This window comes from Antedon bifida, chromosome 7, assembly GCF_963402885.1.
Source record: "Antedon bifida chromosome 7, ecAntBifi1.1, whole genome shotgun sequence".
NCBI lineage: Eukaryota > Metazoa > Echinodermata > Crinoidea > Comatulida > Antedonidae > Antedon > Antedon bifida.
In genome coordinates, this window is record NC_136232.1 from 9,569,703 (window position 1) to 9,587,643 (window position 17,941).

General features: G+C 34.9%; 2 protein-coding genes across 2 annotated transcripts; both read right to left on the reverse strand.

Moving 5' to 3' along the window:
* Nucleotides 1-734: 734 nt before the first annotated feature.
* On the reverse strand, nucleotides 735-5,407 carry LOC144847963 (organic cation transporter protein-like). The gene is made up of 10 exons (XM_078704589.1): nucleotides 5,012-5,407; nucleotides 4,250-4,353; nucleotides 3,906-4,060; nucleotides 3,614-3,782; nucleotides 3,101-3,239; nucleotides 2,657-2,760; nucleotides 1,955-2,163; nucleotides 1,739-1,847; nucleotides 1,189-1,398; nucleotides 735-947 (listed from the first exon to the last, which is right to left on the reverse strand). Exons 1-10 carry the CDS (start codon nucleotides 5,405-5,407, stop codon nucleotides 881-883), a joined length of 1,662 nt encoding a protein of 553 aa, XP_078560715.1. The 3' UTR covers nucleotides 735-880.
* A 630-nt stretch (nucleotides 5,408-6,037) lies between these two features.
* Nucleotides 6,038-17,841, reverse strand: LOC144847961 (organic cation transporter protein-like). The gene is made up of 10 exons (XM_078704587.1): nucleotides 17,381-17,841; nucleotides 13,870-13,973; nucleotides 13,485-13,639; nucleotides 13,050-13,218; nucleotides 12,762-12,903; nucleotides 12,097-12,197; nucleotides 11,452-11,660; nucleotides 11,087-11,195; nucleotides 7,985-8,194; nucleotides 6,038-7,697 (listed from the first exon to the last, which is right to left on the reverse strand). Exons 1-10 carry the CDS (start codon nucleotides 17,771-17,773, stop codon nucleotides 7,583-7,585), a joined length of 1,707 nt encoding a protein of 568 aa, XP_078560713.1. The 5' UTR covers nucleotides 17,774-17,841; the 3' UTR covers nucleotides 6,038-7,582.
* Between the last annotated feature and the right edge of the window lie 100 nt (nucleotides 17,842-17,941).

Consider the following 17,941-nt stretch of genomic DNA (forward strand, 5'->3'; position numbering starts at 1 on the left):
ATAAAAAGGACCCCAATGGAAATAAGCTTTCATATATGTTATTATGTAGTTTGAGTGATTCTAACTATAATGGTAACCAAGTATTTTTGAAGATGTTATATTAGTATCTCTACTATACAGATTATTATATTTTATTTATTGATGTTTGTAACGAATAACGTTCCCTCTATACATAGTTTTAAGAACAGAATTCATGACAGTTGCAATAGTCTGATTCAAACCATAGTTAACGTACTTCCACAATCCAACCTATATCAGCGTTGGTGCAAATTGGTATTTAGGATATTGTAAGTTGGTTTTGTGGAAGTTGCTTGTTAATTTTCTGGAGAAATTGTTTATCTTTTTGTTTTTTGTATGATTTGTATATGGATGTACTATCTGAAATAAAGAAAATGAATGAATGAATATATTTCATTTTTAACCTTAGTTAAAAACTCAGTTGAAAACCAGCCTTTTATGTCCAGGAGCCTATAGTATATCCAGTCGCTTTGAAAAATAAAATCGAGATGAAAACAATAATGACAATAACTAGAAGTTTACTGTTTCATTTTAAAGTGTAAATTTTGGATTGAAAGACATATTTGATAATAAAAAAGAAATATTACCCTTGCTCTATCAGATTGTTATACAATAATAAATAAAAACAAATTACGTTACGGTTGATTGAATTCATGTGTTGAATTATGCTGTTCATGTTTCGCGTTTAAAATGCTATTTTGACTGTTACTGCTCTGCCATACATAATTAAATGTAAATCAACTGTTTTAAATATTAACAATGTGTTTGAATGTGACAAAACCAAAATGAAAAGAATAAATGAAAAGACCAAGATCAGAAGAGTTCGAAGAGGATAGGTAGGTATGTAGGTGTTTGGTGGTGGTCAGACTTTAGTTCCTTTTTGATCGACAGTCTCATAAGGCTTTCCGTTCTTCTCAAACGTTTTCTTCCTAAAAAATAATAATTAATCTCTTAATTGTGTTCAGAATAATGATCAAATTTGGTAGTTAAACTATAATTGCAAAGGGGTAATGAATATGAAATGAGTATTGTTTCTAGATGAAGATTCGGTTGATATTGTTAATACATTTCGGCACACATGACGTGCCATACGTATACTTGGACTGCTGACAACAATGAATACGAACCACTTAACAAGACAATAACTAGACTTAATTGTTGATAACATACTTTCCAAAGTTTTCACCATCTTCTAGGGTTTCTGGGAGCTGTGTGTTTAATGTTTCCGGTAGAAGCAAGATTAGAAGACCTGCAGCTAATGACATCACACTAAAGATGACGTAAGGAAAAGGTTCCCATATCTTTCCGATGAATAAGATTTGTGGCGCCAAAATACCTGCAATACGAGCATTAACAGAACCGCACCCAACACCAACACCCCTAAGAAAAAATGTAATATTTTCAGTACGCTGCTTGCGATGTTTCTTTCCAAGTTGGGGACCCCTCATGAAACGTCACAAAATGAAAATAAATATTCATAAGTTGTGACGCACGACGCTTACGGTTTAAAAAATGATACACAATATGGCAAGGTTGAAAATATAGGAATCAATTCGTAACTGTCTTTAACTGGTAAGAAACGTAACGTAACGCTAAACACAGCGGACGACGTAAAGAACGGTGGTGATATGACGCTCGCACGTCACGCGCAACGCAAGTAAAGTGACCAATCGCAACTGGGTGTGCACGATCATGCATTTCACAATGTTAATTTCCTTACCTAACGGGAGTAGGGAATTGTTCGGCCGAAAAAACGTAAATTAATGAAAATGAACAAATAATGCAGAACTTTCCAATCATTGCCACAGATACAAATGCGGTCCCTTTGGCTGCAAAACAAAATGGAGTGAAAATTATTCAACTATCATGGTTTTTATAAAACACAGGATGTATAGGCCTACGTGAAGTGAATTAAACAATAATATGGTTAACTTACACAGAAAAACTGTCGTAAAACACGCAATACCACCGGAGATCATGTAAAAACTGATCGACTTTCCTCGACCGTACTTATTGGCGGTAAAAAGGCAGATGGGTATAGCAGGAACACCAACGGCACCGCTTAAGAACATGGCGATGTAGTCGTTAATTCCCATGGCGTTCGTTCCCAAAGACAATCCATAATAAACTAAACTGTTTACCATCCTAGCACATAAATAACATTAGTAATTACTGTAAGTCATTGCGTATGAAGATTGAGCATGCGTACTGACCTCAACTAGGGAAGAGTCACTCTTCCCTGCCACAACTACGAAAAGGTGAGCGCTTACAGCCAGAGAGAAAAGTGATTTAAAATAACTCTTCCCTGGTACAACGCCTGGTATCTATCGCCATGAAATTACTATAATCTAAAAAATAATCTTTAATTTGTATACGTAATTTATAGATTCATGGTATTTGTATATATTCAATTCGTCACACCGTGACACCACTGGAGCTAGCTCCATGCCACACTAGGCCTACCGTAATGTTAATATAATATTCTTGCAAAGATCACGTTAAATTGCATAAGTAGCTCCAATCTTGTTTATCTTTTTGATTTTTTAAACGAAAACTTTTCCCACCTTGGAAAACCGTATGTTCATGTAATAGTTATATAATCACTATTTTTCAGTTAATTACTATAAAAAATACAAACCAGTTGAAGAACAAATTCAGAGATTTCTTTCTCAAATTCGGCGTCCGAAAAAGGTCAACAAACGTGTGTCGCTTGGTTATATTAATGGTGTTATCTTTTTTAACCTATATAATAATATAAATACATAATTAAAAAAATTAGTTTGCATGACATTTACCTGCAATTAGGTATGACATTATTGTGTGAAGTAAATGATAATTTAGGTGTGACTCTATGAGCAAAAATGATAAGTAAAACATCTGTAAATTTACCAAAGGTGATGTCTTTTGATCTGGTTTTTATGATTACAACAATTTAAATAATTTGGAACGTATTAATATTGTCAGGTTCCATGACCATTATTATAACAACAATGCAGCGGATAATAATTTATAAAATGAAATATAATATATAATTAACATAACAAAATAAACTGGAAAAAAGAATATATTAATTAATTCGTACCAGTTTTGCCAATTTAACTGGATCGTTGAATTCTGGTGGAAGATCTGTACCGTTTGTTTTTGCCATTTTCTTTAGAATGTCCGTTGCTTCTTTGTACCTCCGTTGACTCACCAACCATCTTGGTGATTCTGGTACAAATCTAGAAAAATTAATACAATAAGTAGGCCTAATTAATAATTGTGTCGGTGGCATTTTCTTATCTAAAGCTCTGTCTTACACTATCAAACAAATATGGTAGTGATATGACATCATCGTCCATATATGGGCACATCACATTATTTTGGTCCCATAAAATTTGATAGTGTAGACAGAGCTTTAGACATTGTATAATTGTTATTTTTTGTGAAGGAAATAAATGTTAATTTCTATTGAATAAACGGGACATTTCGTTATTCCATTGAAGTGTACTTCTTTCTAGATGAGCAAATGTGATGTTGTGATACGGTTGTATACACGGTAAAATAAAATTATGAGGATCTATTGAGAAATTTCTACCTAAGAATAATTCCTTACGGGTATGTTAAAAGGAAAAGCACAACTGGAATTGAGGCAACAAGTTGTAGATGACGCCATGATCTTAAGAAGTATCCAAGGAGTGCGTACAACATGTTTCCTATCGCGTAAAACAACTCTATCGTTACGCCTGTAAACGATCTTGATTTAGGTCCAACCATCTCCGTACCTACACAAGAAAGGAACAAAAAACACCTTTTCTAAATCTATATTACTGCAAATAATATAAAACTAAATAAATTGAAAGTAAACTTATGATAAAGTAATAATTATAAATTGTAAATAAACTTACTTATGACGAAGGCCATAATGTATGAGCCCATACAAGAAGCACCGACGCAAAATCGCATTAAGCAGAAGAACCAGAAGTTTGGAGAAAACGACGCAATCGATCCAGTTATAGCAACAAGGGTTGCACAGATGTACATAACTTTCTTTCTTCCGATACTGAAAAAAACATTATGTGTGCTTTTAGATCTCTCACGACTTGTACCATCAGTAACCAGGGAACGAAACATCGTTAGAGCTATGAGCTGTTTAATTTATGCTACATCACAAAGGCCAGGCTATGTAAGCCTAAATTACATGGGTCTGCAATCTTTTATGCAATGTATTATAGCTTCAATTTATACTTACTGATCAGCAAATGAGCCAGCTACGAGAGAGCCTGTCAGAACACCACAAAACATTATTGATGAGGATAGAGCTGATTTGGCAGCATCGTCACAAACCAGATTCCACTAAAAAACAATAAAAACACTGGGAAATACTAAACTATAATGATATCAATTTTATCTTTGCTATAACATAAATAGTTTAGAAAATATTATATGAGTGTAACTCCAACTAAAGAGAATTTGAAGTGCCGATATTTTGATCATAAATACATCGGACGTTGAATTCTTAAAGATATATTGTCCCCCTAAAAAATATTTTTTTTTAATTTTGTTGTTGAATATGTTATTTTAATGTCACATAATAGTTATTCACTCTCACAAAAAATTGGGTCTGTAAAAAATGTATTTACCTGAGAGCAAAAAATGGTCAAATTGTCTGGAAGACAATGAGTTTTTGGGTAATTTAACTGTTTATTTTGTCTTTTTATAGGTGAAATAATTATTTTCCTTCGTTTTTTTTCTTATGGAAGTGAACAACTTCATTAAAACTGCAAAATGACCTATTCAAAGTCCGATTTTAAAAATCTTTATTTTTCATGATTTTGGGGGACAATACATCTTTAAAATATGTTCTGTTTTTAGAGTTACACTTGTATTATTTTATTTGAAATGAATCAGTAGATCTTCTGTTAGAGCTGATAATTGACTATGATAACATTTCATAAACTGAAGTAATGTAGGCCCTTACTACCGAACCAATATTGTTCTAAACAAAACTTACGTCTTGTATGATGGTTGAACGATACTGTGACCTATCGTAAACCCATCCGTCGGAACATTCTCCGATGGACCAAGTCTCATTGGTTGTCAACACATCAGCCTCGTCTTCAAATTCGTATCGTCTGCAATGCTGTTCATCAATAAATGTATCTGGATTGTCAGTGATCTTGAAAGACGCGATTGTATCAATACAATCCTCCGTTGATAAAGCATACTTACTACAATTAAACAAATCTATAGCGGGATTTTTACACCAATGATCCGTCTCAGCTGCAAGAAACACGTGAGCGAGTAAATGAATTCCTACCGGGATTCCTATAGTTATAAGTAACGCATAAACTCGTTTTTGATAGAGTCCAAAATCGCCAACAGATTTGAAAACATCGTCGAACGCCATCGATATCGTCTGCTGAGTTTGTTTGGAACGGCGCGCGTTTCCGCCAATTGCTCGTACTGCATACAGTACTGATGACGTGAGGCCGTGATTTAAGTATAAATAACAATACATCACAGTGCAATAAAAGTGTTATAGCTTTGCTCTGAGCATGTGTAATGTATCTCACATTAAAATAAGTACAAAGACACACACACACACAGGTAGGCCATAGGTAGACACATGTAAAAGGCGTTCTCGGCAGTGGCGTAACGCAGAGGCTTGAGGCCCCTGGTTTAACCCTCTAGTGACCATCCAAGGCTGGATGCCGGACGTTTTTAGCCTTTTCGACATATTCTAATGCCTGTTTTTGCCTATGGGCACTGCTCATGGCCCTCCATAAGCTCATAGCCGTTACGCCACTGATTCACGGGTCCACTTTTTAAATACCACCGAGAACCACCGAAAACCAAATCTCACGACCGGAAAGTAGCCACCTCTGTATTTGAAATTGCTGACTAATAATCGATTTCAAAGCTTAAATACTTTCATAAATTGGTAAAAATTGAGTTGAATTTGAATTATTTCCAAGTATCGAATCGGTTTGGCGTCATGTATAACAAAGGGCAACGCAATGAATGAACGCATAGGTCATTATGTGAACAATAACAATAGTTATTTACTGTTTTATTATGCTTTCTTCTAAATATTGAATAGTAACATACAAGATAGATTTAGCGTTTAGGTATTACTAGACAAGACAAGTTGTTTTTAAAAACATTTAAGGACAAATTGACTATATTGACCTATTTTTCTGACAGACAATGGGTTTCTGACCTTTTTTCTTTAAATTACGTGTTTTATCAGGTAAATATATATTTTTGTCGATTCTAGCTGTTTTGGTCAAAGTATATAACTACATTCTGTGACATTTTAGATGGCATATAAAGCTTGGTTCCCACTAGAACGTAACGCAAGGACGTAAACGCAACGCAAACGTTTTAACCAATGACAAGCGAAGTTATAGACAGTTATCAATCACAAGCGAATAAGCCATCGCTTGTGATTGGTCAATTCACTTGCGTTGCGTTACGTCCTTGTGTTGCGTCGCTAGTGGGAACCACGCTTTACAAACAAATCTTTTCAGCTTGGTCTCCATTAAATCGCTACACTGTATCGCCGACAGTTGTCCCCGACTTAGGATAGCGATTTTATGGAAGCCAGGCTTTAACTGATATTTTTATTGCATACAAAGATAGGCATGTGTACCGTACATATTTTATATAGAAAAAGATTAAGAACATAACTGATATATAATAGTACTGTATTTAAAAATCAGATTAAAATATTCGTTGAATCTCATTTGAATATATGAATTAGTTGTCAAACGGTAATCCAATATGGTATGATGGCAATTCGTATTTTGACGGCGGTGTTGGCGGTCAATTTGTGAGCGATATAAAGCGGCAGCCACCAGACACCACCAGACAATTAGCAACATTTATTCACGTTCAGTACTCGCAATATTTCTAATACAGGATTTAGATTATTTTAAATTATAAAATGACTCGGAAAGAAGCTTCCAACCTGAAAAATTGATTCAATTCAAATCAGTTTTAACAATGGTATTTGTTAGTTAGTAGATGGTTTCTATTCTGGCTAGATACGGTAGTAGATCCAGTCGCTTTGAAAATAAATTCTATAGAAAAAATAATGAGTGTAAGTACGTAACTAAAAGCTTTACACTTTCAGTATTAATACTTTGATTTCACGACATACGATATTTAGGCCTAAGAAGAAAATAATTACACCCAAACACATTCAGGTTTATCAGTATTAATTATTATACAAAAATAAAACATAGAAAGAAATTATTAGTATTCGATAGGGAGGCTTATTTTTTTTTTAAACAATGATAAATAAATAGCTTGGCGTGCCATATTATTTGCTTAAGACTAAAGATGTATTAACTTGGATTCACCATAGAGACTAACTTATTTCTCCATGGATTTACCAACGAAACTTCCGTTACTGACAAACTAGCATGCTTAAATCCTGAATAATAATTTAATTTATAAAATGTTCCTCATTAATGTTGTGCAGTCCATTTGTGATTGGCCAATTAGTCAATCGTAATCCATCTGTGATTGGCCAATTAGTCAATCGTAATCCATCTATGATTGGTCAATTAGTAAATAATCAAATTACACCGTCCGCTGGCTTGTAAGTCGTATTAAGGGCATGGGCATCCTCGGTCGCTTTGTCGTCGACTTCTCTGTTTCTTTTCCAGAATTTTAATGTTGATGAGTTATTCCTACGGATTAAAATAATTATTTAATTTTATTACAATAATAATAAATAATGAATAAACGTTGTGAAATCGTATATATTATATTATTGTAAACCAAACCACCCCGGAGCAGTGCCCAGAGGAAGAAAACAGGCATTAAAATATGCCGAAAAAAGCTAAAAAGCTAAAAGCGCCCGAGGCCTCCAGTGTTGGAGCTTGGAGGGCCACTTGGTTTCCTAAACCAGGGGCCTCAGGCCACCCAGGCCTCTGCGTTACGCCTGATCATCATAAACACACTTTTCTCCACTTACTTGCCAAAATTTTCTCCATCTTCAATACTTTCTGGAAGTTGAACATTCAACGTCTCCGGCAGCAAAAGAACCAGGACTCCCGCCGATACAGACATCACACTAAACACAACGTATGGCAATGGCTTCCACAGACTTCCAAAGTATAGTATTTGTGGCGCCATTATCCCACCAATACGGGCAGCGACAGAACAGCAGCCTATCCCAACGCCCCTATATAAACATGTAATGTTTGATTCTGAAATTTAGTTAGTTTTAACGTTAGTATTTTATTTAATTTTCAACATATTAAAAGGAATAAATATTGAGTATATAGTTTTCCAACACAGGAGATATACAACTACATGAAAATTGCTCTATAGTGAACAAGTATTAAGGGTCTTTCACACCTGTTCCGGCACGGTTCGGTCCCGCGCCGTCTAATCAAATAAAAAACGTCAATGTTTCGTTTTTCAAGACGATCCACCACGTGGCTACACTATGCGCCAATCGATGTGCGCGTACAGTACGTAGCCGCGTACGTGAAAACGAAACATTGACGTTCGATTTGATTAGACGGCGCGAAATCACAATACATGTGACAGATGATTGTTGTAATGCACTACTGTGAATTACCATCACATCCACCATCTGTTATTGATATTTGACAATACATACATAATACAATCTCTTAAAATATGAGAATTACATGGATATGCTTTTGTTTTAGTGTTGTGCATCACTGATTTTGAAAACATCCTAACTAGTCTAGTTATGGTCACATGATACAAGTGGAAAAACCAACTGTACTTTAGTGCTTACATTTAGTTGATTTAATAATTATTTTGAAATTGTCCATCTATACAGTTGAAGATCATATCTATGTTTATTGGTAACAAGTATCATTATTATCTGCTGAAACCTGGACAACATTTTAACTGCTGCACAGTATAAGATTACTTGGTAGTAGTTTCATCAAATTACTATTGCAGAATGGCTAGCAAATATTTAAATCTACTTGGAGATATAGATGAGAAAGTACTAGAATGTTCTATCTGTAACGGAAGACTAGAAGATCCAAAATCACTTAGCTGCCTTCATAGTTTCTGTCTGAAGTGTTTGGAGAAATGGGTTCAAACCAACAGTGGCAAGTTAACATGTCCTATTTGTCGCAAAGAGTATCCTATTCCAGTAGGAGGACTTCAAAAACTTGCACCAAATACATTTCTAAACAACCTCTTGGAAACCATCAAACAACATGAAAAGAAAGATGAGGCTAAAGGCACTGCCTCACTGTGCGTTACTCATGATCAACCATTGAAAATGTATTGCACAAAATGTAAAGTACCAATATGCATAGAATGCACTGAAATGGAACATGCCGCAGGGGATGGAAAACATGAACTAATTAACATTGTAACAGCATTTAACAAATTAAAAAAAACATCAGAAGAATTGAAGAAAGCTGCCAATGAATCCATAAGAAAAACAGAAAATATACTCAAAGTAGTCACAAAGAGTGCTAAAGAACTAGAAGAAAGTAAAGAGGCAAGTCTCACCAAAATTGATAAGCAGGTTCAAGAAATGTTTCGAATAATCCAGAAAAAAGCAGATGAAATGAAGAAAAAAGTTGAAGCAAATTATAAAAAGGAAAAGAAAGTTAATGACGTACAAATTACAAATTTAAAAAAAAATTATTCTGAATTGAATAAAAACTTGAGTATCCTAAATCAGGTACTAAAGAGTGAGCCAGCAACTGCTATGAAATCAAGTGAGATTGTACTAAATACAATTATGGATGAAATGAATAAATCTGAAGAAATCAGGCAAAAGGACAGCAAAAAAATTGACTTTATCAGAAACAAATACTCAATTGATTTATTGAAAAAAAATGACATTGGAAATGTTGTATTCAAACCAATTACTATCAAAGTAGAGGGTACGCTTTATGGAGTAGCAAAGTGTGATGATTGCTTGCTGGTTTCATTTTGGACAAACGAAATTCACAAGTACAACCAATCAGGAGAATGTACAAGTAAGATTACACTACCAGAAGGTGTGAGAGTAAACAGAATGTACAAAATGAAGAATGGCAACATAACATTCAGTGATCTTGGTAATAGATGCATTCAAGTATGTGATATGAATGGTCATGTGACCAAGTCCATTGGTAAGGGTGTATTTATAACTCCAAATGGTATTCACATAGATGAGGCAACTAATGTTATATATGTAGCAGATTGGGACATTGAATGTGTGTTTATGTTTGACATAATTAATGGTAAGCTGTTGAAGAAGATAGGAACACAAAAGGAATCAGATTTTTACGGATACTCTGATGTTGCACTTACAAAAACAGGGAAAGTACTTGTAGCAGATAAAGGAAGCCACCAAGTATTATTGTATGAAGACAAGTCACTGAAAGTACTCATAAATAGAGGAGATGAAGATGGTAAAGTGATGATGCCATGGGATGTTGTAGTTGATGAGGATGATAACATCATCATAGCAAGCAAAGACAAACTACAACTATTCAGTAGTGATGGGCAATTCATTAAAAGAATTGATGAACAAAAAGATGGAATTAGGTCACCAGAACAGTTATGTATCATTTCTCATAACCCATGTACGGTTGCTTTAGCAAACCAGGGTAACAACACAATCAAAATGTTTAATTATTAAAGCAAGACTTTTCTCCTGTGTATATACATTAAATAATAGAATATTTCATATATAAATTGAAATATTCAAGTTAATAAATAAAATGATTTGTAAAAAAAATGCATTCAGTTTGTTATGTGATAGTTCCTGATTTGACAACAGAAAATGTTACACGTGACTATTTTCATTAAAGCACCATTATTGATTTGACGACAGAAATGACTGTTAACCAATCAGATAACTTGATTGAATATGGGCAATAAAGGGTCTTTCACACCTGTTCCGCCGGTACAGTCTAATCGAACGTCAATGTTTCGATTTCACAACGCTCCACGGGGCTACTATACGCCAGTCGATGTGCGCGTACGCAGCCGCGTGAAAACGAAACATTGACGTTTGATTTGCCGGCGTCGGATCAGAACCGTGTCAGAACAAGTGTGAAAGACCTTTTAAGCACGAGCTTACCTGACAGGCGTAGGAAACTGCTCTGCGGCAAATATATAAATAATAGCAAACGAAGCAGTGATACAAAATTTACCAATCATTGCCACACTCATCAATGCTGGGCCTTTTTCTATAAAAACAAAACAAAAATTGTTGATAAATTGGCACAAACACGAATGATACTTAAATTAACTCACGCAGACAATCTTAAGCTTATTATTGAAAACATTAACAACATTGCTGAACATTAAACATTAATTAGTAACAATAGGTGATTAAAACAAATAAAGTACGAAAGACTGAATACAGTACCTCCTAAACATATTTAGTATAAACAACTGTTTGTGTAGCCTAGAGTAAAACTATACAATCATGCTACATCTCACCCAAGAATACCGTCGCGAAACATGCTAGGCCACCAACAATCATGACAAAACTGATTGTACGACCGCGCCCAAATCTACTGGCAGTTAGCAGACAAAATACGACGGCGGGAAGTTCAACAGCACCGCTCACAAACATGGCCAGGTAATCGTTGACACCCATGTTACTGGTTCCAAGAGAAAGGCCGTAATACACAAGACTGTTTACCATCCTAAAGAGATCAGAAAATGGAAAGAATGACTAAGAGAAAAGTGAGTACGAATCGTCGAAAGATCGACCATTTTAGTAATTTCCTATTGTGTAACACGTGTCATAATTAGCATAGCTGCACTTGCAGTTTTGGCTTCACGTCACAGCTTTCGTTCTGCTTCACCTTATAATAAGTGAAACTTTAAACCGTCCAAGAGAAAAACAATTATATTTTATATTTTTTAATAGTAATTTAAAACCCGGATTACCCCTTTAAACTCAAATAAATCAAAGTTGGGCTTTGAGATTTAGTTTCCGTGACTTGTGATTGGTAAAATTACTTGTATTGCGTTTAGTGAAACAAACAAAATGAACGAAACATAATAGGCACATTCACATTATATGATTATAACAATTTTAATTTGGTCGAATTAAAAAAATATTTCGTTTGTACAAACCAATTGTAAAATAAATTCAGCGATTTCTTTCTTAAATTCGGTGTGCGAAAAAGATCAACAATTGTATGTCTTTTCATATCACCTTCTTCTTCAGATTTCATCTGTAAAAACACATAATGTACAGTAATAGGTACAGTAATAATAACTTACAGTAATAATAATGTACAGTAATAATAATGTACAGTAATAATAATGTACAGTAATAATAATGTGATGAATGATGACGTGGAATTCGATATGACGCAATCCGGATATGTTGTGAAATGAAGAAATATGTGATATAGTGGCATGTAAATGTTTGAAAGTCACGTGTCACCATGAGCTCCTGTGATATGACGTAATGTGACGTAATTTACTGTGAAGGTACTGTATTTCAATAAGCATACAACCTAAAACTGTACGCCGTGTGATATGGATGTTCTTTCGTAGTATACTCTACCAAGACAATCTAACAACAGGTTGCTGAGCTTCGTAGATCAAAGAAATTATCTGTGGTTGCGACACGATCAGTTTCAGACACCGGGCGGAGAATATGTACATAGTACAGTACTGAGGTATTTGTCGCAGCCAGACAAAAGATCAAATGACTGTTACGAGTTTCTATCTTGGTAAGGCGAGCTCAGCATCCTGTGATTACCTTGCCTTGACCCTACACATTTCCCTACCATAGTTTTCTCTAGCTCATCCGGATCACTGAATTCCGATGGCAGTTCTCTTCCATTCCCTTTCGCCATCTTCTTCAGGATGTCTGTTGCTTCTTTATATCTCTTTTGCGTGATTAACCATCTGGGTGATTCTGGCACGAACCTGATGACATTCAAAGAAGAAAGAAGTTACGTCACAACTATTGGATAAGTATTGACAGATTTGCACTATCATAATACTATATTGTTGGGAAATATATTTTGCTTTTAGTATAACTAGATGAAGGTGTGTATTTTTAATAAACTTACGGAAATATTATGAAAGTAAGAAGAATTGGAACCGATGAGACGAGTTGTAAGTTACGCCAAGACCTGATGAGATAACTTAAGAGGGCCAACAACATGTAGCCGATCGCAAAGAACATTTCAATCGTGATGCCGGTGAACGTTCGTGGCTTAGGACCAACGATTTCTGTACCTATAAATAAAACCAAAATAAAATCATTAGGAATGTAGACTTACGTTTCGCATACGTACGTCATTGCATTACGCACACATACGTCATCACGTTACGGGTACGTACATAGTTACGTTACGCGTACGTACATAATTACGTTACGTATACGTGCATAGTTACATTACGCGTACGTACATAGTTACGTTACGCGTCCGTACATAGTTACGTTACGCGTACGTACATAGCTACGTTACGCGTACGTCTACAAGTAAAGTAAGTAAACTCACTTATAACAAAGGCCATAAGGTAAGTTCCCATACACGTCGCTCCAATACAAAACCGCATCAGACAATAAAACCAGAAGTTGGGCGAAAATGAAGCAAGACTTCCGGTCAATGTGGCCAATGACAAACAAATGAATAGAACTTTCTTTCTTCCGATCCTGAAATACAACAATATATATTAATGTATATATTTTAAAAATGCCGCCACAAATTGTTTATAATAATCATTGTCAAAATTTTCATCGTAGAACAAAGTGATAAACTTGCACTTGCATCATCAACATGCTTACTACCAGAGAACACTTCTTGAAGTATTAATTCATAATACGTACTTAAACACTGATATCATTTATTTTCAAATTTAAAGTGTAGGTAGATAGGTACTTACTGATCAGCAAATGTCCCACATAAAATCGATCCCAACAAAACGCCTCCGAACATAACTGACGCAGCGGTAGCCGGTTTGTGAGAATCTTTGCACACCAAATTCCACTACACAAAATATAAATAAAATACAAACCAATTATAGAGAAGTTCAAGTAAGGGGACATTTTCGTAAACCAACAAAGTGTCCCCTTAATAGAAGTTTGTCGTAATCTTAAAATATGTATTTCCCTTCTTTTCACGGGAAAGTTTCATCTTAAGCTGTGTCTACACTATCAAACTAGTTTGACAAGAAAGTGTGATGTGCCCAAATATGATAGTGATATGCTCAAATATGGTAGTGATATGACATCATCACGTCCATATATGGGCACATCACATGAAGTTTGATAGTGTAGACAGAGCTTTAATAGGGGTGTCATCCTTCCAACATAAAAACGTGTAAAAGCAAATGAATGGTTGGTAGGAGGAAGCGATGTACCTCATTCACCATACAGTAGAACCCCCTCCTTCGCGAAACCCCTATTAAGCTCTTTCTACACTATCAAACTGTATGTGACAAAACAATGTGATGTGCCCATATATGGACATGATGATGTCATATCACTGCCATATTTGAGCATATCACTACCATGTTTGGGCACATCACACTTATTTTGTAGTTTGATAGTGTAGACAGGGCTTTAAAGAGACACGAAAGAGGAACAATATTGTTCACATGACCAAATCCTATATTCAGGGGACAGCCCGCTTATAGATTGCATTGTATGTTCCGAAGGTGTCCATTTAATAGAGGTTCACTAAGCATTCATTTACAGTAGGTTTGACTGAGGATAAACATTGATTTGACATCTGACATCCAGTTAGCACAAAGCACGCAGAGACAAATTAAAAATAATATCCGCCTCCTAATATTAACGTTATTAATTGCTTCCCATCACAAATTACACGTAACGGATAGCAAGAAATATAATTAAAACACATTGTTTAGATTAGACTCAGGAAATAATTAACGTCTAGTCATTAAAGTTTAAGTTGGTAGGCCTACTTATTGTGACTTTTATACATGAGCCACCCCTACACCCTCCCCAACGTGTATTGATTCTAAAAGGGGCGGATCAGGATCTTTTAAACAGAGCTGCACAAACATAAATAATAACTGTCAAAAAATGGTAGTTCATAATAATAAAAATGTAGTTATGTGGGTTTTTGTCTAGATTTGATAGTTTTTAGGTTTACGGATTAGTTTCCCTTTGTTTTTACAAGCTATTAACAAATCGTATAAAGTATTGTTATTTTAGCTGTCAAAGAGGGAACCTATGATTCTAACCCCTTCCCTGACTATGCCGTCTATCTATAATACAGAGGTTGACGCCACGCTCCTCTAGGCCACTTGTTAACTATATACACATTGAATAGGCCTACAAGGATGATGGCTTTGAAACGTGTTCTCACGTTGGACAGATGAACTTACATCGAATATAATATTTTTGTAGAACAAAATTTGTATCAGTGTTGTGATCAAAAGTTTTAATTGTGTCTGCATCGAATATTAAGTAAAAGGGAATTACGGTTTCACACGATTTAAATTAATAATACGTAAGTAAGCAGTAAATTAAACATGATCTAACTGGATTAATCCAGAAAAAAAAGTGTTTGTTACAAAATGTTGGGTTAGTTCCATTGTGTTCACACCATTACATCCCTACATAAATGCATTTTCAATTTGTTTTCTCGTTTTAATTATAATTTTGCATTATCACTGTTAACTGGATATAGAAAACATGCATTTTTGACTAGACTAAACCAGAAATTGTTTTTACTGAAATCATTGATAATAATTTGTACTTCTCACTTCAACGCTTTTTAAATTAAGTTCACGTTTTGATAACAATTAAAACTAATTTGTTCTAAACTCAAAAAGAACTTAAGCATGCGTTTCCGATTCGAATAAACTCGAATGAACTTTCTTTCAGAATACTACTGTAAAACCTTTGGGACACCATGCTATTCTGGGAACATATCCCATTGTAACGGGTGTCATTCTCATGAAGCGACGAAGGCTGCAAAAACACTCTTTTTCCAGATTTTTCGATTTGAACGGAACTTGTTTTCTATTATCGGACTAAGGGGGAGGGGGGGGGGGGGGTGGGGATATTAGCATGAAGTTGAAATGTATGTTGTTATATTATCAGGCTTTTAAATCGTGCGTCTTCAAGTTCATATGTGAATTTGTGAGTTGTGACGGAAAATAATCTAGCGATCCGGAACGGATGAGGATGCGCAAACGAATCATTGGATTCCTCCTCGTTCAAAACGTCACTATATACCAAACTAAAATATAAATGTAGATCTTTTTAATCTTTTTCTGCTTAAAACTCATGTTTATATGTTTATTTCCACTAGGCACATGAGTGCTAATTGCAGCATGTTATTTGTTGAATGTCATTGTTCTTCATTCCAAACTGACTATATATAGGAGCACAGTGCAACAAACTTGAATCTTAGGCTCTGTCTACACTATATCAAACTTGATGTGACAAAAACAAAATGTCATGTGCCCATATATGGACATGATGATGTCACATCACTACCATATTTGGGTATATCACTACCATATTTGGGTATATCACTACCATATTTAGGCAAATCTCACTTTTTTTTTCAAACTATAGCTTTAGCTTTGGCAGAATTTGACTTTGAATTTGACTTTGAGAAAGGATTAAGATAACATTTAAAATGTTATTTAATTTGGCCGGAAATCGACATATTAAGCTATAACGGTCCGATAACATTTCTGTTCAAGAAATCACTTCTTGCGTTGAATCATCGAATGATAGTACAGTATTTTGATTGACTTTTTTACCCTCACAAAAAGTGATTGAACTGTTAATGATGCAATATGGCCTTGATATTTATGTATAATTTATATATATATATATATATATATATATCAATGTGCAGGTTTATAGGCTATGGTATATGATTTTGTATAGCTTTTGGTAAATGTCTATCACAGATATAAGATTGATATTAATTTAACATTAAAAACTATAATATGTGAATCGACAGTAGGCCTATTGAATCAACACGTCGCATTCGCGTTTTCAAACTATAATGAACGCATTTGTTCGGGGAGTCGATTTGAAGAAAGCGTGTTTTTTGAAGGAAAAATAAAAAAATTAATAATAATAATAATAATAAATACTCCTCAAGGGACACGATGGGCATACTTTACCAAAATGTAACCCCTACTCATGGGACACCCCTATTAGGGGTAATAATTTGTTTCAATAACAAAAACAACAAAAAAGGTATAATATTTCATAATGACAACTACTCAAAGTGTATTCATCGAAACGTCGAGAAACTCGACAGTTCATTTCAGAACATACGTGGTGTTGTACAGCAAACTTTATATCAAGATATCACTTAATATGATACTTTCTCTGCCTTGGGGTTTGGTTCTACAGTGTGTATGTTATTCTAATGTAAAAATTAAAATGAAAACTTACTTCTTGTATTATAGTAGAGTGATACTGCGACGTGTCATACTTCCATCCAGTGGTACAGTCCACAACTGGCCAACTAGTATTACCAAACACATCGTCCTCACTCTCAATTTGATAACTCTTGCAGTTTCGTTCTTGCTCAGTCGTGTCGGTGTTATCTTTAACAATGAGCGAATTTGTAAGATTTTTACAGCTGTTTTCCGACAAGCCGTACTCACTGCAGTTAAACGCGTCTATCACTGCATTTGTACACCAGTGATCTGTTTCGGCCGCAAGAAATACCTGGGCTAAGAAATGTATTCCAACTGGAATAGCCGTCAGTACTAATAACGCGTAAGCTCTTTTTTGATATGCTCCAAACTCTCCAATCGATTTAAAAACATCATCGAACTTCATTGTTTTCTGTTTCTTTGTACGATCAGAATGTTAGCCTAGTTTAGTTTGCTGTGCAGGGTAAAGCCGTGTTGTTGTAAAGTTTAATGATAGTGAGATATCAATATTCTCTTATATATTATCCCAACAATAATGTCGAAGGTCAAAAGTGAATCCGTCATGAATATGCAT